The 22,629-nt window shown below is 54.3% G+C and overlaps 2 protein-coding genes across 2 annotated transcripts; one reads left to right on the plus strand and one right to left on the minus strand.

Annotated features, from left to right (window-relative positions):
- Positions 1-11,901: 11,901 nt before the first annotated feature.
- LOC140262656 (uncharacterized) lies at positions 11,902-15,363 on the minus strand. The gene is made up of 9 exons (XM_072357120.1): positions 15,167-15,363; positions 13,906-15,019; positions 13,735-13,791; positions 13,508-13,564; positions 13,309-13,368; positions 13,167-13,231; positions 12,862-12,937; positions 12,670-12,716; positions 11,902-12,578 (listed from the first exon to the last, which is right to left on the minus strand). Exons 2-9 carry the CDS (start codon positions 13,975-13,977, stop codon positions 12,377-12,379), a joined length of 636 nt encoding a protein of 211 aa, XP_072213221.1. The 5' UTR covers positions 13,978-15,019; positions 15,167-15,363; the 3' UTR covers positions 11,902-12,376.
- Positions 15,364-15,406: 43 nt separating this feature from the next.
- Positions 15,407-22,411, plus strand: POLB (DNA polymerase beta). Its single transcript, XM_072357230.1, has 14 exons — positions 15,407-15,526; positions 15,595-15,652; positions 15,763-15,829; positions 16,368-16,442; positions 16,914-16,972; positions 17,544-17,593; positions 17,927-17,978; positions 18,655-18,709; positions 18,797-18,869; positions 19,273-19,343; positions 20,027-20,113; positions 20,587-20,651; positions 21,142-21,281; positions 21,813-22,411. Exons 1-14 carry the CDS (start codon positions 15,466-15,468, stop codon positions 21,905-21,907), a joined length of 1,008 nt encoding a protein of 335 aa, XP_072213331.1. The 5' UTR covers positions 15,407-15,465; the 3' UTR covers positions 21,908-22,411.
- The last annotated feature ends 218 nt before the right edge of the window (positions 22,412-22,629 follow it).

Genomic DNA, 22,629 nt, shown 5'->3' on the forward strand with positions numbered 1-22,629 from the left:
GGTGAGCGGCACGGGGACACTACAGCCCCACAGGGCACTTGGGGGACCCTGGGTGTCTCCGCAGCCCTGAGGACCGGGCATCAGGGGCTGGGAATTAATTGATGGCATGGAGGGGACTGTCCGTGGCCTGTTCCAGGGGGACCTGGGCACTGTCACTTCCAGCCCTTCCTTTGCGCTCTATGGGGCTGTGCAGAGGAACGGATCTGGAGGGGGCAGGCTCAGGGTGCCCTATGGATGGCCAGAGTCACCATGCAGGTGGGACAGGGGCTGTGGCTTCCATCCCCAGTGGACCCACATTCTGCCCCGGGTCTCTTGGCTGCTGCCAGTCCTTCTCCTGCCCTGAGCCCTTGGAGACAAACCCTGCAAGGACAAGGTTCCTCCTTGCCAGTGCTGCCCTCTGGTGCCCAGTGAGGACCCTGATGGTCAGTGACACCCTCCGATGATCAAGAAATCCCTCAGCAAACCTACACTCTGTGTGTCTGTGTCCTTGTTCTCATGCTCAGCAGGGACTGCTGGGATCTGTCCCTGCCTGGCAGTGCTCACCTCACAGTTCCGGGAGGCCTCCCCAGCTCCATGCCATGCGCACCATGTCCTGCACCCCTGTGGGCTTCCCCTCCCTCACTCATCATCTGCTCCAAAGTCCTAAAGGATGGAGCTCCTCATGCTGCCATCAACCCCAGTACCCTCCCTCTGCTCTCTCTCAGTTCCTCCATACAGTTCCTCCCAAACCCTTCACCCTTTGATCCACCTCTGCATGGACACAGTGTGACCACGTCAACCTCCTTTTAGCCCCTCTCTTATTGCAGCCACTTGTCACTCCTTTAGGTCTGCTTTAGGCCGCGTGCCTCAGTGCCCCAACCCCCTACCCATCACCCAGAACAAGGGTTGCCTATCCCCACCCACGGACACCTCCAATCCCTTCCCTCCCTCCCCTTCCCTCCTATTTCCTCCTTCCCTTTCCCATAGCAAGCCCTCCAAGGCCAAAATCCAGCCGGCCAGGTGCCCTGCCAGGCCAAAAGGCAGTGGGCCAATCCACAGGCTTGGAAAGGCATTACAAGGGTTAGGGTTAGTGTAGTGTTTGGGGGGGATGTTTAACGTGTACCACAAGGGAATTTGACGCTAGGGCAGTGCAGTCAGTAACTCTGTGTATATATATGTATACAGATCCATGTGCATATTGTGTTTTGATATTGTTTATTTGTAGGTAGATGTTTATATTAAGTATGATGTTGTGATGTAGAATAGCAAGAGGAAATATTACTAAGCCGTGACAGTCTTTATCCCTTGCCTCAAACATTTCCAGCTCCTAAACAGGCAAGGGGTCTTGGAAGAGTCCTCACTCTCTCTCCTTGTTCCTTTGCTTTTCTTCAAGGAAGTGGTGTGCAGGAATGTCACAAATGGGTCTCAATAACCCAAAAGGGACACAGCAGCTGCTTTGCAGCCGCCAGTGCAGCTCTGACTGTCCTGGGCACCCCATGCCCAGATCTGATGGTGGGGGACTCCATGGGTGGGCTGGACTCAGCACGAGATGCTGCTGCCGCCATCTCTTCGGTGGGAGATCCTGTTCCACCCTTTATGGGCAGCAGCAACCCAGATGGGACAACAGAGAGCTCCTTGGGCAAGCTGGGCTCACCATGAGATGGTGCTGCTGCCATCTTTTCAGTGGGAGACCCCGTTTTTTCCCTTATGGGAGGCAGCAATACAGATCTGTCGCAGGACTCCTCGGGCAGGCTGGTCTCACCACGGGATGTTGCTGCTGCCATTTCCTTGCCTTGTTCCCACTCTTCTCTGCTCTTCTCAACCCTCTTCCTCAGAAGTGTCACTGAGTCACATGCCTGAAGCGCCAGCCTGGATGGTGTGCCTGGGGTCTCATCTTCCTGCAGTTCGGGCAGCGCAACCTCACGCTCGACTTCCCCTGCTCCTCCTTCTTCATCGAGGAACTTGACCCGTCTTGTTCGGCCCAGCCCTTCTTGGTTATCCGTTCCCTCCTGGCCCTGCAGCTGGCAGCTCATCGGCTGCTGTGGGGCTGCAGGCACTGCCCGGATGGGTGGCAGAACACTGAAAGGACAGAGCGGGAGGGGTCCGCATGAGTGGCTGATGGCTTTGGGGCCGCATCCCTCAAGGCTGAGCCAGGAGCCTGGGCTGTAATGCAGCCTTCCCCACAGACAGCTGAGCGGCTGCCCCGGGGCTCTCTGCTGATGTGGAGAGGGGCCAGCCCTGTGAAATGGGGGACCCAGGGGAACCCTGCCAGGCCAAAAGCTGAACAGGAACCGGGGTGCCCTGCCACGCCAGAAGCCAAGCAGCCGGCACAGAGGGCGCTGCCAGACAAAAACCCGGCGGACCCAAAACCTGCCAGGCCAAAAGGCGGCAGGCTGGCTGGGCGGGCCCTTCTGGGCCTGAACTTCTGTGCCCTTTGTCCGAGAAGTTGGAGTGAGCCCCAGGCCAGAAGTGGCTGCCTGGATGCTGTGTCTTGGGGCTCTGGAGACAGGCTGGGCTCAGCCCTTGAGAAAGATCTCGAATCTCTGATGAAAGCTGGCCGTCCAGACAGGGAAGCCCTGCATGGCCAAAACCCAGCTGGCAGACCCAGGAGTCCCTGCCGGGATAGAACCAGCTGGCTGGCCTGTGGGGTCCCTGCTAGGCCAAAACCCAGCTGTCCCAAGGCGCCATACCAGGTCAAATGCCAGCCGGGTGGCTTGAGTGGGCCCTGCCAGGCCAATAGCCGGCCTGCTGGCACATGGGGTCCCAGCCAGGCCAAAAGCCAGCTGGCAAGGAAGGCCCTCGGGTGAAAGCCATCTGGTCAGATAGTTGCAGGGCACCTGCCAGGCCAAAGGCCGACTAGGGAAGCCCTGCCAGGCCAAGAGCCTGCCGCCGGCCAGCAAACACTGGCAAGGCCAAAAGCTGGCTGGCCGGCTTGGGGATTCCTACCAGGCCAACATCCAGCCTGCCTGGGGCTCACTGCCTGGCAACAAAATGGCTGACTGACCCGCTGGGCCTGTGAGGCCAAAAGCCGGCCACAAAGTTGGGGGCTACCTTGTCAGGCCTGAAGCTGGTAATCCGGTTAGGGGGGCCCTGCCAGGCTAAAAGCCAGCTGTCTGGTCTGGGGGGCACTGTCATCCCAACACAGCCCCAATGTCACCCAAACGTCACTCCCTTCAGTCACCTCCCAGTGAGCAGCACCCCAGCCTTAGACCAACAATGTCAGTACTCAGCACTGGGGGGCCCCAGGGGGAAGTGGGGGCTCTGAGGGATGCAGGGGGGCTTTGGTAGCACTGGGAGGTTCTGAGTGCTCTGAGGGGCACTGGGGGCAATGGAGGGCATTGAGGGGCACTGGGGGGCAGTGTAGGGCATAGGGAGGCTCTGAGGGACACTGGGGGGCAGTGGAGGGCATTGGGAAGCTCTGAGGGGCATTGGGGGGCAGTGGAGAATATTGGGGGGGCTCTGAGGAACACTGGGGACAGTGGAGGGCATTGTGGGCCTCTGAGGGACACTGGGGGGCAGTGGAGGGTATTGGGAGGCTCTGAGGGGCACTGATGGGCATTGGAGAATATTGGGGGACTCTGAGGAGCACTGGGGAGCAGTAGAGGACACAGGGGGGGCTCTGAGGAGCACTGGGGACAGTGGAGGGCATTGGGGGGCTCTGAGGGGCACTGAGGAGCAATGGAGGACACTGGGGAGGGCTCTGAGGGTCACTGGGGAGCTCTGAGGGGCACTGGGGGCAATGGAGGGCATTGGGGTCTCTGAGGAGCACTGGGGTGCAGTGGAGGGCATTGAGGGGCTCTCAATATCTTATCATAGGATCATAGGATGGCCTGCATTGAGGAGCACTGTAATGATCATCTCGTTTCAACTGGTGCAGCTGGAGGCCATTCCTTCTCGTCCTATCATTGTTATGCAAGAGAAGAGACTGACCCCCAGCTCACCACGGCCTCCCTTTGGAAGTTATAGGGAGCAATAAGGTCTCCCCTGAGCCTTTTTTGTAGTGAGGGGCCCAACAATGAACACAGCACTGGAGCTGCAGCTCTGGATCTCATCTGGCCCCATGGACTCGTGGTGGTCCAGGTGGAACAGCAGGACTCGGGGTTATGCTCTGCTCCCCATCCGAGACAGCCAGCTGAGAGAGCAGAGAACCTATAAAGAGCCTTTTTGTCACCCGTTCTTGCTTTACACCCCTTGCCCACTGCAGCCTTTCGCTTCCCTGAAGCTGCTCTCCCCATAAACTGCTGGAAGAGGCCAAAAGCCGCAACCACCAGCCCTGGGGTAAGGATTTAGTGACAGGGATGCACCATTTGGCACTGGGGTGCACCCTTTTGCTAAAGGGGTTCAATCTTTGGCCCTTTAGAAAGGGCTTCACCCTTTTATTTCTTGGGGTTATGCAGTTTGCTATAGGGCTGACCCATTTGGCCTCGGGGTTCTGCTTTTAGTTTCCATTTCTCCCCATTTTCCATCTCTATCCCCCTCCAGGGCTCCATAGCAGAGACACTTTATCTTTGCTGCAGCCTTCATGGATAAACTGCAGTGGGCAGAAGAGATGCATGCAGACAAAGCAGCAGGCATCTGAGTGCAGAGGGATGCTGCCCATCCCATTTCTCTTCCTATCTACGTCTGCTCTGACTCTGTGCTTTTCAAGGGGTGGATCTTTTCCCACCTCCTGAGCCTCCCCTGCTCAGCAAAGAGTCACAACCACCAAATTGAGGGGAATAATAGGTATGTATTTATTGAGGGCTTTCTTAACAACCAATTGGAGGTAACATTGGGTAATGGGCTAATTGCAATGAGAGGCCGTTAGCATAGGCCACGGCTGCTTTGATGAGTCAAAGAATGAAAGAAGACCAAGAGAAAAGACAGAAAGCAGGGAAGGAGGGACAGAGAGGCAGCAAAGCGAGGCGGTTCAGCGCCCGTAGATCCAGCCACGTCCTGCTGTCGGGTGCGGATCTTCCGTCTGATGGGCCGTCGGAGGTTTGTTCTTCAGCTGACAGCGACTCCCGATGACAGTCCAGACCGATTTCCAACAAGTCCAACGTGGTGGCACTCAGCCGCCTGCCAGCACTGCCCCACTGCTGTGCCTGGGGGCAGGAGCACAGGACAGGCCCCTTCCGTGGGGACAGAGCCCTGTCCCCTGCCCCAGCACGCAGCCCCGAGCTGGGAGGGGTTATTGAGCTGGGCGGTCAGATGGGCAGCAGCCCATCACAGACCACACGCAGGGTCCTGCTTGCAAAGTACGCCACGGAAGCGTACATTGGCTGGGGCAGCACCCGCGGCAGGAGCCGATAGAGCAGCTCCTGGTCATAGTGCCGGGCGTAAAATAGGGCAAAGCCCAGCACGGCCACGAGCAGCAGCTGGAGGCAGACCAAGATGAGGCAGATGGTCCTGTGGGGCAAAAGAGGGGTCCTGGCCATCAGCCCACTGATGGGAGCCCGGCTGCTGTCGGGTGGGCACCGGGCAACGAGGGGATACTCACTGCATCCAGAAGGAGAGCCCACGTCTCCTGGCCCGCTCCTTCTTCTCCTGTAGGTGAAGATGGGGCAGGGATGGTGGTCAGGGCCTGCTGCGCAGCAGGGCTTCATGCAGGACTCGGGAGCCCAGCAGCACAACAGTCCCCAGGGAGACCACTGTTGGATGGGGTGAGGGTGCCGTGTGTTCTGCCCCTTACCAGCTGTGCCTCCACCAGCTCCGGCAGCACAGCCCCAGGCACGCGCTCTACCTCCAGCTCCATCTGATGCTGCCGCCTGTGGGCAACAAGGCTTGGTTGGAGGCTGCCGGCCTCTGTCACCGCGGGGGCTCCCCAGCAGCGTGTGCCCACCCCAGGGCTGGGACGGGGCCGCTCTGCCACACCATGCAGGAAGCAGAGCCCCATCCCCAGCAGCGCTGCAGTCCCATTGCTGCCCCAGGTGTGTCAGAGACCCCCGTGTGCAGGCGTGGGCTGCAGGGTCCCATGGGTGGCTCCCATGCACTCACCAGGCACCCTCCAGCTCCAGCTCCTCCCGCTCCTCTCGCAGGCGCTGTTTCTCCCGCCGCAGCACCTGGCAGACAAAAGGCTGAGCTCCATGTCCACAACACGGGGGTGGGCAGCCCCGCTCCCCTCGCCCCTCCACACTACCTCCATCTCCTCGCTCCCAGCCTTCAGCTGCTCCTCCAGCTGGCCAATGAGCTGCTTCTCCTGCAAGACAACGGCTGTCATGAGGGCTGGCCGACTCGGGTCCCACGGATGGACCCGAGGGATGGGGACCGAGGTCCTCCTGCACAGCCAGAGGCGTGAGGATGCCGAGCTGTGAGGACGAGCCCTCACTGCCCCCTACCTGCTCCAGCTCCTCCTTACGGGCAGCCGTTCTTTCAGCCCGTATTTGCTGGGCGTCCTGTGCGAAAGAGAAGAGCAGCGGCCGTCAGGGCACCGGCGCTCCCACGGGGCTCCGTCCCCTCCTGCCTCCTCCATCGGGGCAAGCAGGGCCTGCAGGGCTGGAGCTGCAGACCCACACGAGGGCACTTCTCCCACCCCACCGCACCCCACACAGCAGCATCTGCTCACCTTCAGCAAAGACGCCCTGGCCGCGGCCGTGCGCTTCTCCATCAGCCGCTCGTGAGCCTGTGCGAGGGGAAAGGAGCGGCGTTGGCACCCGGCTCTCTGCTGCCATGCCGTGGGCAGGGTGCCCTCCAGCCGGCAGCTCGGCCCTTCTGTGCCCGTCCACCCAGAGCTCACCTGCTCCAGCTGCTGCAGCAGCTCCACGCGCTGCAGAGCTGTTAATGTTCCGCTGGCAAACTGGGCCCGCATTGCTGCACCACTGGCACAGCTGCTCGCAGGACCTGCACCGCCTGCAGAATGGGGCCGGCAGGTTCGGCGCTGACCCACTGCCCCTGCCCCACCCCGGGGGGGCTTCTGTGAGGTCAGCGCGACATTGTGACGTCACCAGCACAGGAGGGTCCTGGGAGGTCACAGGGACAGAACGTGGTTTGTGCTGGAAGAGTCCTTGAAGGTCATTAAGAACCAGAGAATGCCCTCTCTTTGGGTTCCCATATCCCATCCTTATGGAACCAACAGATCTCTTTTCTTTAGCAGCCCTATTCTCATCTCTTTTGGTCCCCAACCCCCGTTCTTCTCCCTTTCAGCTCCCCCTTCCTCTCTATTTGGCACTCCCAAGTCTCTAGGCACCTTTATTTCCCTCCCCTTAGTCTCCCTGCCCCTCTGCCCTGCCCCTATTTCCAACCCCAACCGTCCAGGTGAGCGGCACGGGGACACTACAGCCCCACAGGGCACTTGGGGGACCCTGGGTGTCTCCGCAGCCCTGAGGACCGGGCATCAGGGGCTGGGAATTAATTGATGGCATGGAGGGGACTGTCCGTGGCCTGTTCCAGGGGGACCTGGGCACTGTCACTTCCAGCCCTTCCTTTGCGCTCTATGGGGCTGTGCAGAGGAACGGATCTGGAGGGGGCAGGCTCAGGGTGCCCTATGGATGGCCAGAGTCACCATGCAGGTGGGACAGGGGCTGTGGCTTCCATCCCCAGTGGACCCACATTCTGCCCCGGGTCTCTTGGCTGCTGCCAGTCCTTCTCCTGCCCTGAGCCCTTGGAGACAAACCCTGCAAGGACAAGGTTCCTCCTTGCCAGTGCTGCCCTCTGGTGCCCAGTGAGGACCCTGATGGTCAGTGACACCCTCCGATGATCAAGAAATCCCTCAGCAAACCTACACTCTGTGTGTCTGTGTCCTTGTTCTCATGCTCAGCAGGGACTGCTGGGATCTGTCCCTGCCTGGCAGTGCTCACCTCACAGTTCCGGGAGGCCTCCCCAGCTCCATGCCATGCGCACCATGTCCTGCACCCCTGTGGGCTTCCCCTCCCTCACTCATCATCTGCTCCAAAGTCCTAAAGGATGGAGCTCCTCATGCTGCCATCAACCCCAGTACCCTCCCTCTGCTCTCTCTCAGTTCCTCCATACAGTTCCTCCCAAACCCTTCACCCTTTGATCCACCTCTGCATGGACACAGTGTGACCACGTCAACCTCCTTTTAGCCCCTCTCTTATTGCAGCCACTTGTCACTCCTTTAGGTCTGCTTTAGGCCGCGTGCCTCAGTGCCCCAACCCCCTACCCATCACCCAGAACAAGGGTTGCCTATCCCCACCCACGGACACCTCCAATCCCTTCCCTCCCTCCCCTTCCCTCCTATTTCCTCCTTCCCTTTCCCATAGCAAGCCCTCCAAGGCCAAAATCCAGCCGGCCAGGTGCCCTGCCAGGCCAAAAGGCAGTGGGCCAATCCACAGGCTTGGAAAGGCATTACAAGGGTTAGGGTTAGTGTAGTGTTTGGGGGGGATGTTTAACGTGTACCACAAGGGAATTTGACGCTAGGGCAGTGCAGTCAGTAACTCTGTGTATATATATGTATACAGATCCATGTGCATATTGTGTTTTGATATTGTTTATTTGTAGGTAGATGTTTATATTAAGTATGATGTTGTGATGTAGAATAGCAAGAGGAAATATTACTAAGCCGTGACAGTCTTTATCCCTTGCCTCAAACATTTCCAGCTCCTAAACAGGCAAGGGGTCTTGGAAGAGTCCTCACTCTCTCTCCTTGTTCCTTTGCTTTTCTTCAAGGAAGTGGTGTGCAGGAATGTCACAAATGGGTCTCAATAACCCAAAAGGGACACAGCAGCTGCTTTGCAGCCGCCAGTGCAGCTCTGACTGTCCTGGGCACCCCATGCCCAGATCTGATGGTGGGGGACTCCATGGGTGGGCTGGACTCAGCACGAGATGCTGCTGCCGCCATCTCTTCGGTGGGAGATCCTGTTCCACCCTTTATGGGCAGCAGCAACCCAGATGGGACAACAGAGAGCTCCTTGGGCAAGCTGGGCTCACCATGAGATGGTGCTGCTGCCATCTTTTCAGTGGGAGACCCCGTTTTTTCCCTTATGGGAGGCAGCAATACAGATCTGTCGCAGGACTCCTCGGGCAGGCTGGTCTCACCACGGGATGTTGCTGCTGCCATTTCCTTGCCTTGTTCCCACTCTTCCCTGCTCTTCTCAACCCTCTTCCTCAGAAGTGTCACTGAGTCACATGCCTGAAGCGCCAGCCTGGATGGTGTGCCTGGGGTCTCATCTTCCTGCAGTTCGGGCAGCGCAACCTCACGCTCGACTTCCCCTGCTCCTCCTTCTTCATCGAGGAACTTGACCCGTCTTGTTCGGCCCAGCCCTTCTTGGTTATCCGTTCCCTCCTGGCCCTGCAGCTGGCAGCTCATCGGCTGCTGTGGGGCTGCAGGCACTGCCCGGATGGGTGGCAGAACACTGAAAGGACAGAGCGGGAGGGGTCCGCATGAGTGGCTGATGGCTTTGGGGCCGCATCCCTCAAGGCTGAGCCAGGAGCCTGGGCTGTAATGCAGCCTTCCCCACAGACAGCTGACCGGCTGCCCCGGGGCTCTCTGCTGATGTGGAGAGGGGCCAGCCCTGTGAAATGGGGGACCCAGGGGAACCCTGCCAGGCCAAAAGCTGAACAGGAACCGGGGTGCCCTGCCACGCCAGAAGCCAAGCAGCCGGCACAGAGGGCGCTGCCAGACAAAAACCCGGCGGACCCAAAACCTGCCAGGCCAAAAGGCGGCAGGCTGGCTGGGCGGGCCCTTCTGGGCCTGAACTTCTGTGCCCTTTGTCCGAGAAGTTGGAGTGAGCCCCAGGCCAGAAGTGGCTGCCTGGATGCTGTGTCTTGGGGCTCTGGAGACAGGCTGGGCTCAGCCCTTGAGAAAGATCTCGAATCTCTGATGAAAGCTGGCCGTCCAGACAGGGAAGCCCTGCATGGCCAAAACCCAGCTGGCAGACCCAGGAGTCCCTGCCGGGATAGAACCAGCTGGCTGGCCTGTGGGGTCCCTGCTAGGCCAAAACCCAGCTGTCCCAAGGCGCCATACCAGGTCAAATGCCAGCCGGGTGGCTTGAGTGGGCCCTGCCAGGCCAATAGCCGGCCTGCTGGCACATGGGGTCCCAGCCAGGCCAAAAGCCAGCTGGCAAGGAAGGCCCTCGGGTGAAAGCCATCTGGTCAGATAGTTGCAGGGCACCTGCCAGGCCAAAGGCCGACTAGGGAAGCCCTGCCAGGCCAAGAGCCTGCCGCCGGCCAGCAAACACTGGCAAGGCCAAAAGCTGGCTGGCCGGCTTGGGGATTCCTACCAGGCCAACATCCAGCCTGCCTGGGGCTCACTGCCTGGCAACAAAATGGCTGACTGACCCGCTGGGCCTGTGAGGCCAAAAGCCGGCCACAAAGTTGGGGGCTACCTTGTCAGGCCTGAAGCTGGTAATCCGGTTAGGGGGGCCCTGCCAGGCTAAAAGCCAGCTGTCTGGTCTGGGGGGCACTGTCATCCCAACACAGCCCCAATGTCACCCAAACGTCACTCCCTTCAGTCACCTCCCAGTGAGCAGCACCCCAGCCTTAGACCAACAATGTCAGTACTCAGCACTGGGGGGCCCCAGGGGGAAGTGGGGGCTCTGAGGGATGCAGGGGGGCTTTGGTAGCACTGGGAGGTTCTGAGTGCTCTGAGGGGCACTGGGGGCAATGGAGGGCATTGAGGGGCACTGGGGGGCAGTGTAGGGCATAGGGAGGCTCTGAGGGACACTGGGGGGCAGTGGAGGGCATTGGGAAGCTCTGAGGGGCATTGGGGGGCAGTGGAGAATATTGGGGGGGCTCTGAGGAACACTGGGGACAGTGGAGGGCATTGTGGGCCTCTGAGGGACACTGGGGGGCAGTGGAGGGTATTGGGAGGCTCTGAGGGGCACTGATGGGCATTGGAGAATATTGGGGGACTCTGAGGAGCACTGGGGAGCAGTAGAGGACACAGGGGGGGCTCTGAGGAGCACTGGGGACAGTGGAGGGCATTGGGGGGCTCTGAGGGGCACTGAGGAGCAATGGAGGACACTGGGGAGGGCTCTGAGGGTCACTGGGGAGCTCTGAGGGGCACTGGGGGCAATGGAGGGCATTGGGGTCTCTGAGGAGCACTGGGGTGCAGTGGAGGGCATTGAGGGGCTCTCAATATCTTATCATAGGATCATAGGATGGCCTGCATTGAGGAGCACTGTAATGATCATCTCGTTTCAACTGGTGCAGCTGGAGGCCATTCCTTCTCGTCCTATCATTGTTATGCAAGAGAAGAGACTGACCCCCAGCTCACCACGGCCTCCCTTTGGAAGTTATAGGGAGCAATAAGGTCTCCCCTGAGCCTTTTTTGTAGTGAGGGGCCCAACAATGAACACAGCACTGGAGCTGCAGCTCTGGATCTCATCTGGCCCCATGGACTCGTGGTGGTCCAGGTGGAACAGCAGGACTCGGGGTTATGCTCTGCTCCCCATCCGAGACAGCCAGCTGAGAGAGCAGAGAACCTATAAAGAGCCTTTTTGTCACCCGTTCTTGCTTTACACCCCTTGCCCACTGCAGCCTTTCGCTTCCCTGAAGCTGCTCTCCCCATAAACTGCTGGAAGAGGCCAAAAGCCGCAACCACCAGCCCTGGGGTAAGGATTTAGTGACAGGGATGCACCATTTGGCACTGGGGTGCACCCTTTTGCTAAAGGGGTTCAATCTTTGGCCCTTTAGAAAGGGCTTCACCCTTTTATTTCTTGGGGTTATGCAGTTTGCTATAGGGCTGACCCATTTGGCCTCGGGGTTCTGCTTTTAGTTTCCATTTCTCCCCATTTTCCATCTCTATCCCCCTCCAGGGCTCCATAGCAGAGACACTTTATCTTTGCTGCAGCCTTCATGGATAAACTGCAGTGGGCAGAAGAGATGCATGCAGACAAAGCAGCAGGCATCTGAGTGCAGAGGGATGCTGCCCATCCCATTTCTCTTCCTATCTACGTCTGCTCTGACTCTGTGCTTTTCAAGGGGTGGATCTTTTCCCACCTCCTGAGCCTCCCCTGCTCAGCAAAGAGTCACAACCACCAAATTGAGGGGAATAATAGGTATGTATTTATTGAGGGCTTTCTTAACAACCAATTGGAGGTAACATTGGGTAATGGGCTAATTGCAATGAGAGGCCGTTAGCATAGGCCACGGCTGCTTTGATGAGTCAAAGAATGAAAGAAGACCAAGAGAAAAGACAGAAAGCAGGGAAGGAGGGACAGAGAGGCAGCAAAGCGAGGCGGTTCAGCGCCCGTAGATCCAGCCACGTCCTGCTGTCGGGTGCGGATCTTCCGTCTGATGGGCCGTCGGAGGTTTGTTCTTCAGCTGACAGCGACTCCCGATGACAGTCCAGACCGATTTCCAACAAGTCCAACGTGGTGGCACTCAGCCGCCTGCCAGCACTGCCCCACTGCTGTGCCTGGGGGCAGGAGCACAGGACAGGCCCCTTCCGTGGGGACAGAGCCCTGTCCCCTGCCCCAGCACGCAGCCCCGAGCTGGGAGGGGTTATTGAGCTGGGCGGTCAGATGGGCAGCAGCCCATCACAGACCACACGCAGGGTCCTGCTTGCAAAGTACGCCACGGAAGCGTACATTGGCTGGGGCAGCACCCGCGGCAGGAGCCGATAGAGCAGCTCCTGGTCATAGTGCCGGGCGTAAAATAGGGCAAAGCCCAGCACGGCCACGAGCAGCAGCTGGAGGCAGACCAAGATGAGGCAGATGGTCCTGTGGGGCAAAAGAGGGGTCCTGGCCATCAGCCCACTGATGGGAGCCCGGCTGCTGTCGGGTGGGCACCGGGCAACGAGGGGATACTCACTGCATCCAGAAGGAGAGCCCACGTCTCCTGGCCCGCTCCTTCTTCTCCTGTAGGTGAAGATGGGGCAGGGATGGTGGTCAGGGCCTGCTGCGCAGCAGGGCTTCATGCAGGACTCGGGAGCCCAGCAGCACAACAGTCCCCAGGGAGACCACTGTTGGATGGGGTGAGGGTGCCGTGTGTTCTGCCCCTTACCAGCTGTGCCTCCACCAGCTCCGGCAGCACAGCCCCAGGCACGCGCTCTACCTCCAGCTCCATCTGATGCTGCCGCCTGTGGGCAACAAGGCTTGGTTGGAGGCTGCCGGCCTCTGTCACCGCGGGGGCTCCCCAGCAGCGTGTGCCCACCCCAGGGCTGGGACGGGGCCGCTCTGCCACACCATGCAGGAAGCAGAGCCCCATCCCCAGCAGCGCTGCAGTCCCATTGCTGCCCCAGGTGTGTCAGAGACCCCCGTGTGCAGGCGTGGGCTGCAGGGTCCCATGGGTGGCTCCCATGCACTCACCAGGCACCCTCCAGCTCCAGCTCCTCCCGCTCCTCTCGCAGGCGCTGTTTCTCCCGCCGCAGCACCTGGCAGACAAAAGGCTGAGCTCCATGTCCACAACACGGGGGTGGGCAGCCCCGCTCCCCTCGCCCCTCCACACTACCTCCATCTCCTCGCTCCCAGCCTTCAGCTGCTCCTCCAGCTGGCCAATGAGCTGCTTCTCCTGCAAGACAACGGCTGTCATGAGGGCTGGCCGACTCGGGTCCCACGGATGGACCCGAGGGATGGGGACCGAGGTCCTCCTGCACAGCCAGAGGCGTGAGGATGCCGAGCTGTGAGGACGAGCCCTCACTGCCCCCTACCTGCTCCAGCTCCTCCTTACGGGCAGCCGTTCTTTCAGCCCGTATTTGCTGGGCGTCCTGTGCGAAAGAGAAGAGCAGCGGCCGTCAGGGCACCGGCGCTCCCACGGGGCTCCGTCCCCTCCTGCCTCCTCCATCGGGGCAAGCAGGGCCTGCAGGGCTGGAGCTGCAGACCCACACGAGGGCACTTCTCCCACCCCACCGCACCCCACACAGCAGCATCTGCTCACCTTCAGCAAAGACGCCCTGGCCGCGGCCGTGCGCTTCTCCATCAGCCGCTCGTGAGCCTGTGCGAGGGGAAAGGAGCGGCGTTGGCACCCGGCTCTCTGCTGCCATGCCGTGGGCAGGGTGCCCTCCAGCCGGCAGCTCGGCCCTTCTGTGCCCGTCCACCCAGAGCTCACCTGCTCCAGCTGCTGCAGCAGCTCCACGCGCTGCAGAGCTGTTAATGTTCCGCTGGCAAACTGGGCCCGCATTGCTGCACCACTGGCACAGCTGCTCGCAGGACCTGCACCGCCTGCAGAATGGGGCCGGCAGGTTCGGCGCTGACCCACTGCCCCTGCCCCACCCCGGGGGGGCTTCTGTGAGGTCAGCGCGACATTGTGACGTCACCAGCACAGGAGGGTCCTGGGAGGTCACAGGGACAGAACGTGGTTTGTGCTGGAAGAGTCCTTGAAGGTCATAAAGAACCAGAGAATGGTTTGTGTTTGTGATGGCATGCTCTCCTTGGGAGGTTCCTTGATGATCAATGAAGCGTGGATCGGCTTGTGTTGGAAGGGTCCTGGATGGTCACAGGACCGTAGGATGGCGTGGGTTGGGGTGTTCCTTAATGATGATAGAAGTAGTGAAGGGTTTGTGGGGGAGGATCCTTGAAGATCTTAGCACTGCAAGGAAGGTTTGTGTTGGAAGGGTCCTGGAAGATCTTAGGAAGTACAGAACGCGTTGGTTTGGAAGGGTCCTGGACGATCAAAGAAGCATGGAGTGGTTCTTGGGAAGAGCTGTGCCAGCTCAGGAACAGAACTGGGAGTGGGCTGTGGAGTTTGCTGTCAAGGGAAGATTAGAAGGTAGAATAGATGTGCTGCTGTTGAAGATAAGATGGCAGAACAGATGCTTCAGCTGGATGTAACATCAGCGGGAGCCGGTTTGGGCAGCCCCCCTTAAAGGGTTGGGCATTTACAGCGAGAAGAGCTAGTAGCCTTCATCCCACCATCACCAGAGATGTTCATTAATGCTTGGAATTCCTGCCCACGTCCTTGGAATCAATGACCACGGATAGGCTATGCCTATAAATGAGTAGTCGCTGCTTCTCTGGGTGTGTGGGTTGGTGCAGCCATCCCCATGCACCCAGCGCCGCAATAAAGGGAACAGAACCCATTGGTGTGTCACATTCCTGTGTTGGTTTTCTCGGCTTCAACATGGCTTGTAGGCCTGGTCCAAAGCCCCTTATTTTAAAGGAGATGCCACGATCCAAAGAGAGGAGCTACTGAGCTTCTAGCTTCTTTTACCTCAACTGGCTATCTGTGTAGGAAGAAACAAGAATTAACATGTGTTACACATAAACATACCTATATACGTATATATACACGGAATCACTGACTGCACTCCCCCAGCATTAGATTCCCTTGTGGTACACACTGGACGTCCCTGTGTTTCTCCAGCACCCACCGAGTGCACCCAGCTCCCTGGGCAGAAGCAGTTCCATGGAGAGTCTGTCCTTTCCAGAGGCTGGAAGGACCCAAACTGCTTTTCCCATATTCTTTATTAGGGCACCAATGTCTTTCCACAGTTCAGCAGCCCAAATAGGTTTACCCCTCCGCTGCCGGTTCTTTTGCCAGCCGCGCCTGCGCTGTGCCGGCGGAACCCGGAACCGAACCCGGAACCCAACCCGGAACCCAACCCGGCTCCTCCCCGCCGGAAGCGTTTGCCGGCTGCTTTTCCGGCGTTATTCGTTCCTGCTGCCCGCCATGAGCAAACGGAAAGCGCCGCAGGAGAGCCTGAACCAGGGCATCACGGACTTCCTCATGGGTACGGGGGGCGCGGGGGGCGGGTCGTGGGGTTCGACTCGACTGGTCCGACTGTGTTTCTTCCCGTAGAGCTCGCGAATTACGAGCGCAACGTGAGCCGGGCCATCCACAAGTACAACGCGTACAGGTACCGGCTCCTGCCCGTTTCTTTAACCCGCTCCCGTCTCTCGGGTGCAGGAGCCGTGCTTGGGGCTGAGCACTGCTCGGCTTCGGGCTCTGACCGACTCCGTTCCGCAGGAAAGCGGCCTCCGCCATCGCCCGGTACCCCAGCAGGATACAGAGCGGAGCCGAAGCAAAGAAGCTGGTGGGTCCCGGGGCGAATTTGGGCTTCTCGGGGTGAAGGAGTTGTGTTATGCGGTACCGAGGGCTCCGGGAGGAGGGAAGCGGTGTGTGAACGGCTCTGCCTGCATCAGCTTCTGGCAGCCGGCTCAGGGAAGGGGGGAGTGGAACGCATGGGCTGCGGGGGTCTCTCTCATAGGCGGATCTGGGGGTCTCATAGGTGGATCTGGGGACTCCAGCTGGTCTCTTCTGTGCAAGGTTTCTGCCCAGGCAGGTTTCCCCTTTGCTGTGTTGCTCTCTCGCCATGTTTGGGGGATTGGAGTTGTAGGAATCAAAACCTGGTATAAAATAACTGTTTTCAGTGTGTTTGTAATATGGCACTTGAAGTGCTGTGTTTGTGCTGCTTGTGTTGTACCCCTCAGTGCTATTGATCTCTCGTAGACCAATGTTTTACAATGGTTTCTGTGACTTCACGGCTTTTTGTTGAGCTTTATTTTTCTTAGATACGATGGCTGCAAGTGACCTTGAAATTGAGTTGTATTTCATCCTTCTTCAACATTTAGGATGGAGTCGGTGCTAAAATAGCTGAGAAAATAGATGAGTTTTTATCCACCGGAAAGCTCCGCAAATTGGAAAAGGTGTGTTTCTTTCCCTTGTGCTTTATTTCTCAGCAGTTGTTTCACTTTGTTCTTTGGGAAGCAGGCTGCTTCTTTTGTGCAGCTTCTGTCCCTCTCTGTGGAGGGACTGATGTCGAGCACTCTGTGCAAAGTAAAGTGGGGAACAAGAAGCTCAGGCAAAGCCTCTGAACTGTCTACTTACATTTTAGATTGTGCAATTGGCACATGAATGTCCTCTGTAAGAAGTGGAATGCTGGCTCTGGAAGGCTGTGGAATTGAGTTTTAACCACGCTGTTAACCTTAGTATGGGCAGTTGAGACAATTAATGTGCAGGAATGGTACGTTGTGGCACCGTCCTAATGCACAGTATTACTGTTAGCACTGTTTTGTTCTGATTGACAATAGGTCTCCAAAGCAGAATCTGATCAAGTTGTTTTATTAGCTTTCTTTGTCTACTGGAGTAAAGAGCTTGTTCACATTATATTGTTGTAGATTCGACAAGATGATACAAGTGCTTCCATCAACTTTCTGACACGAGTTACTGGCATTGGGTAAAGCTTGGTTGTTATCTGTTGGTGCGGGGGGAAAGTAGTTGTTGTCAGAGTTGTAGAGCTGTCAGTTACAGATTTTTGCAGTAGAGGAGTGGAAGTAGAAAGCTCCTGTGTGCAAGCTGAGAGGGGAGGGAGGGAAGGAGGTGATCAGAAACTGAATCGGAAGGTTGAGAGAAGTAAAATCAAGAAGACATAGTAGGAGCCTGTGAGACTTATGGTGCAAAATCTTTTATCGTGAATGTAGTCCTTGTGCCTTCAGTTCCTTACTAGTATTTGTCTAAAGCTGTGCTGGCTGTTTGGTGAGACTGTGTTGGCTTACTTTTTAAAATCATACATCAGTGTGTACTTCCATCAATACGAAAAACGTGCAGTTGGGTAGTTGTCTCTGTTGCTTGAAAACACAAGCTGAAAATATGCACGACAAACAGATGATAAGCGCTGCAAGCAACTTTAATCTCAACCTTGAAAAATCAGGGCAGTTTGAGTGAACTCTGTTTGAACTCTGATGTCCTTTGTAGTGCTGTAAGATTCCTGCTGTTCCTAATTGCACATTGCCTTGCCCTTTTTGCAGCCCTGCTGCTGCTAGGAAGTTTGTTGAGGAAGGAATTAAGACTTTAGAAGGTGAGTATTGAGTGTGACTTTGGGTCCTCAGTTTGTTCTCTGATAGTGTTTCTTCTGTTGCATTGCTTGTTTCGCAGTGACAGTGAGATAGCAGATAAGCCTTTAGTTTGAGGAAACTATGGATAAAATAACAACTAGCTAATCTAAATGTAGCGCACAGGCTAGAGGCATTAGGAGCCTGTTAGAGCCACTATTGAGCAACCTGTTAAAAATCTCTTCATTCGAGTTGCTATTTGCTTGTTGAATATTCTTCATTTGCATCATCTTTGTGTTGTTGAAAACTCACTGTAAGAACTTTGCCCTTAAGTAACTGTTTATTTTTTAATTTTCTAGATCTCAGAAGAAATGAGCACAAGCTGACCCATCACCAGCGAATTGGGTTGAAGTAAGCTTTTTTGGCTGCTTGTGCTTGGCTTTTCTAATAACTGCTTAAGACACCAGAACGTGATGTTGGTTATGGAGGCCAAGTAAGGTCCTGTCCTCTCTTTATGCTCTCTGTGCAGGGACAGCTTTGGTGTATCTGATTCAGTGGCAGGGATGCAGGGTTTGTGGCAGAGACAAACTGCCTGCTAGCGAGTGAGAAGTGTTATGCAGCCATTTGTTTACTTACTTATTTTCCCCACTACTCAGGTTCTGTACTTAGTATGCATCTTTACATGTGTGAGTATTCACGGGAAAATACTGTTAAGGAAGGGAGTCTAAGATTATCCACCTGACCTGTTCAGGTTTCTTACGTGTTTTTAGCTTGTGTATTGTCCTTGGGTCTGCTTCTGGCACTGTGCTTAGATGTTACCCCAGCAGGAATGGTGTTCAGCTCTCTGCAGGCTTCCTTTTGTCCCTAGTTCCACTTCAACCCACCTGAAGTGGGACTAGGGGAAAGTCCCACATCTGGGAGAGCTCTCTGAAGATGTAGGGATTGGGTTGGTTCTGTGTGGTGAGAATGGGGAAGTTTTGGTGATATAAAAATTCTATTGTTTTTTCTGATACCACTTTTAATTGACTAAAATGTTAAGATGCTCCCCATGCCCCTCTTTCAGACACTTGTACTTTCCTATACGCAGATACTTTGAAGATTTTGAGAAAAGAATCCCAAGGGAAGAAATGTTGCAAATGCAGGTCAGAAAGTCTTTGTCAAAGACTTGTGGCATGGAAGGCCAATGAACAACTGGCATCTTGAAACATTCATCTTTCCTCATTCTGTAGGAAATTGTGCTGAAAGAGGTAAAGAACTTGGACCCGGATTATATCGCTACAGTCTGTGGCAGTTTTAGACGAGGTTGGTACGCTGATCTCCTGTGTTTTGTTTTGGGCAAAGCAGCAGGTCACAATAATACATGCTTTTCTGGAGAGTAAGTTTATGCTGAAGTCCAGCTTTTTCTGCTACCGTTGTTTCTAATGGGTTAGTGCAATAGTCAGACACATTGTTTGCGCTTCATTGCTAGAGAGTATAGCAGCACATGCTGGATGTTTTCTGAGAAACGTAGTGATAGCAACTTCGATGGATCAGAAAAGGTTTTCTTCCTTTCAGATCAGTTTTTCACGTGTTTCTGGAAAATTCACTGACTGTTCTCTACAAGAAATATGTGTTTATCAGAAGAGGTTAGGAGCATTTTTATCAGTGTTCATATACACTTCTCATCTTATGTGGGAGGAATTTTCTTTGCTTCTTACTTGCCCAGGTGCAGAGTCAAGTGGAGACATGGATGTTCTCTTAACCCATCCGACTTTCACATCTGAATCATCCAAACAGGTGTGTTTCTCTGCTACCATGTTTAGTATTGAGCAGCATTTCCAGAAGGGTATTTTAAATGCAGATGATATGCAGCGTCAGACTTGCATTTCAGCTTCCTGCATCTTTTTGTAGCTGTTGGATCACCATTCTTATTTTGAGTAATTAATGCGTGGATCTGAGAAGCAGTTTTAATGCTGTGTTCTCAGCACAGCGTGTTTGTTCTCATCCTCAATCTTCTTCCCCAATTCCCAACGTACTATACAAAGTAGAATTGTAACAACTATGTGAATAAGGCAGCACAGATCAGTATCTCCTTAGGTAACCTCCTTCTCTTGGAGGTGAAGCAGATGTCCTGCTGCCCTTATAGTCTTTTGTGGCTACCTCTGAGGAAGTCCTAATAATAATAATCCCTTTTCCCCTGTTGCTTCTATGGATTGATTGCAGCAAAGTTGAAGACTCAAACCAAGAAGCAAGTTTTGTCACTCTAAGTGGAAACAATCCAACATGGATTTCACTAGAAACTTTTCATTGTAATTTTATTAGTTTTTTTCTCACTGTTGCTCTGATTCTTTTCCTCTTGGTCAAATTTCACGTCGGTATTTCACATAAGTTCATGTGGTGTCCTATGGTCCCGCAGCTAAACAGGTAAGATATTCTTGTTGTAAGCCAAGTAATTTCTTCTGTGTTGTTACTGTTCCCAGTCAAAGCTTCTGCATCAAGTTGTAGAACAACTGGAGAAAGTCCACTTTGTCACTGATGTGCTATCTAAAGGTGACACCAAATTCATGGTAAGACCTTTCAGGGGACGTGGTGGGCGTTACCTGTGCTGACAAAAGCTGGTTTACATACAGTGATGTTTGGGCTGCTGGTGGTGTGGGATTCTTTGTACTTTTTTTCTCTTAAAAACTCTTTGCAGTTGAGACTCAGTGAATCTTTTGTTAAAATGGAAAATAATTCCTGTCATCCTTGCTGTTATATAACTTAAGAAGTAATTATGTGCAGTATTGAGTTACAATCCTCTTATCAGCTGTAGCTCCCAGAACTGGCTGTTCTAACAAATCATTTGATTGGTTTGATAAGAGTTTAATTTTCCTCCAGGGTAACTGATGATTGAATAAGAGCTGCCTGCTTTCGGAAATGTGTGTTTTAAAAGTTAGTGCAGCACTGGGACAGTCAAGAACACTCAAGCTCTATAACATAAGCCCATCTCAGACCTGTTTAACTTAATATTTAATTTTGTACTTCCTTTACTTTCTCCTAGGGTGTCTGCCAGCTGCCAAATAAAGAAGATGGAGCATCTTATCCACATAGGAGAATTGATATTCGGTATGCTTTCCAATAAATAATCTTTCTGCTGTATAACAGACATTCATTTAATGTTCTGCATCTAAATCTCTATTTCCCTGTTTAGAAGAAGGCATTTACTAGATTTCCAATTACCTTGTATGGAAACCACTATAAAACTGCCTGTGTCTAGAGCAAGTTATTAGCAAGAGTGCTGTACTTTAAATCACTGCTTTGTATCCAGTTTCAGAATTGTGACCTACTTGACAATACTATTTTGCCATGAATTCTTGGCAGTAATGAAAGCATCCTAACAATAGGTTCTGAGTCAGGTTAGATGTGTCTTACCTTTCTCTGGTAATGTTCTTCATTCTTGAGTTGGGCATCTGTAAGAATCAAATAGGCAGCGCTGCAGAATGCATGTGCTTGAGCACAGTTCTAGATCTGCTCCCTTCCAAAGTGGCTGAATTCCAAATGGCGTGTAGCTTCAGATTTGTCCTAAATATATACTTCTCTTCCATTTTTATTCCAGGCTTATCCCTAAAGATCAGTATTACTGCGGTGTACTGTATTTCACAGGCAGTGATTTATTCAATAAGAACATGAGAGCCCGTGCTCTGGAAATGGGCTTCACAATCAACGAGTACACAATCCGTCCCTTGGGTGTCACTGGTCAGTCTGAGCTTCTAAGCAGTATTCTTTCTAGTTGCATGTTTTGTGTGATCCTCTCCTTTAATCATCTTCTCCATTGGAAATCTTGGCAAATACTGCAGTTAACAGAATTTATCACTCTGTCCTTCCTGGAACTGTAAACCATTTTAGCAGAGGGAGGCAAGCTGCTAATGTACAGATAGAACTGTTGATTTATGTATTTCAGTTGTTTCCCATTGGAGTGGGGGGGGGGGGGGGGGCTGACTGCACATTGCGTGTGTATATTTTAATTGTATAAGCATTATAGCCTCATAGTTTTCTTCTGACACTGAGAACGATTACCTAAATATTGTGTGAAAAACGGTGCTGGTGGTTCTCTGTGGGGTTGGGCTTTTTTCCTGTGTGTTCTTTGAGGGGAGGCTGCTCATCAGCTCACTTGCAAGTATGTTTTGCTTGCAGTGAAATCGACTGTCTTGATCTTGCATTGCTTTTGGCAGTGCAGGATTACATGGAATGTCCACCTTTCCAATAGCGGCTGTGATGTGCTTGCAGGAGTTGCTGGGGAGGCCCTACCAGTAGAAAGCGAGGAAGACATCTTTGACTACATCCAGTGGAAATACCGGGAGCCAAAGGACCGGAGCGAATAACTGCCTGTATTTGTAACTTAGCTTTCGTGGCTTGTTGTGAACGTGCATGTTGAAAACGTGTGGGGTCTGTGGATGTTCTGCAAAAAATGTGCGTTACTGATCTTCAAAAGGAGGGTGTTTGAAGCTTAAATCCTTCCTGTGCTTTAGAGAAAGTGGATGAGAACCCAGCGTGAACCCGCTCCCTGAAGGGTGTTTGTAGTCTGTTTTTTGCTGTGCTTGTCCTGGTAGCCTGAAATACTTCCTGCTGTTTTAAGCTATAGCCAACCCCCGGCCCCTTAAATATGTCACTTTTTGTCTAACATCCCTAATATTTTAAATTCATGTCATTTGTTTCCTATCCATTCTTTCTGCTGCTCCTTCAGCTGGAGCATTGTATGGCTCTGCAGGCTTCAGTGCAAAGAAAGCTCTTGTGTAGATACAGATGTTTGGGGGGGCTGAAGTGTGTGTGTGGTGGGGGGGTTGTTCTCTAAAGATGAAATAAACAATTTACCTGAAGAAAGAAGTTAACTTTTCTTTCTCTCCCTGTTCCTAAGTGTTCAGGGGTCCCTTCCTGCATAAACTTCTACAGGTGGGAATACTCCTTCCCGATGAAGGATACAGATGCTGTTTTGATGGAAGGTGTGGCTTCCTTTCTAACCGTGAAGCCTTGTTCCATCAGCTCTATCTCAGTCCAAGGCTCAATCTCAGCCTCCGCAGTGTCAGCGGACGCGGCTTCGTGCGGT

Source organism: Excalfactoria chinensis, chromosome 25 (genome assembly GCF_039878825.1).
Source record: "Excalfactoria chinensis isolate bCotChi1 chromosome 25, bCotChi1.hap2, whole genome shotgun sequence".
Lineage (NCBI taxonomy): Eukaryota > Metazoa > Chordata > Aves > Galliformes > Phasianidae > Excalfactoria > Excalfactoria chinensis.

Excerpts from the sequence above, each read along its gene's own strand:
- LOC140262656 (XM_072357120.1), bottom strand. The coding sequence starts at position 13,977 with ATGCGGGCCCAGTTTGCCAGCGGAACATTAACAGCTCTGCAGCGCGTG. Across the intron at positions 13,792-13,905 it reads TGCTGCAGCAGCTGGAGCAG|GCTCACGAGCGGCTGATGGA; the intron begins GTGAGCTCTGGG and ends CCCCTCGCACAG. Across the intron at positions 13,369-13,507 it reads GTAAGGAGGAGCTGGAGCAG|GAGAAGCAGCTCATTGGCCA; the intron begins GTAGGGGGCAGT and ends GTTGTCTTGCAG.
- POLB (XM_072357230.1), top strand. The coding sequence starts at position 15,466 with ATGAGCAAACGGAAAGCGCCGCAGGAGAGCCTGAACCAGGGCATCACG. Across the intron at positions 17,594-17,926 it reads AGGAATTAAGACTTTAGAAG|ATCTCAGAAGAAATGAGCAC; the intron begins GTGAGTATTGAG and ends TTAATTTTCTAG. Across the intron at positions 18,870-19,272 it reads CTGTGGCAGTTTTAGACGAG|GTGCAGAGTCAAGTGGAGAC; the intron begins GTTGGTACGCTG and ends TTACTTGCCCAG.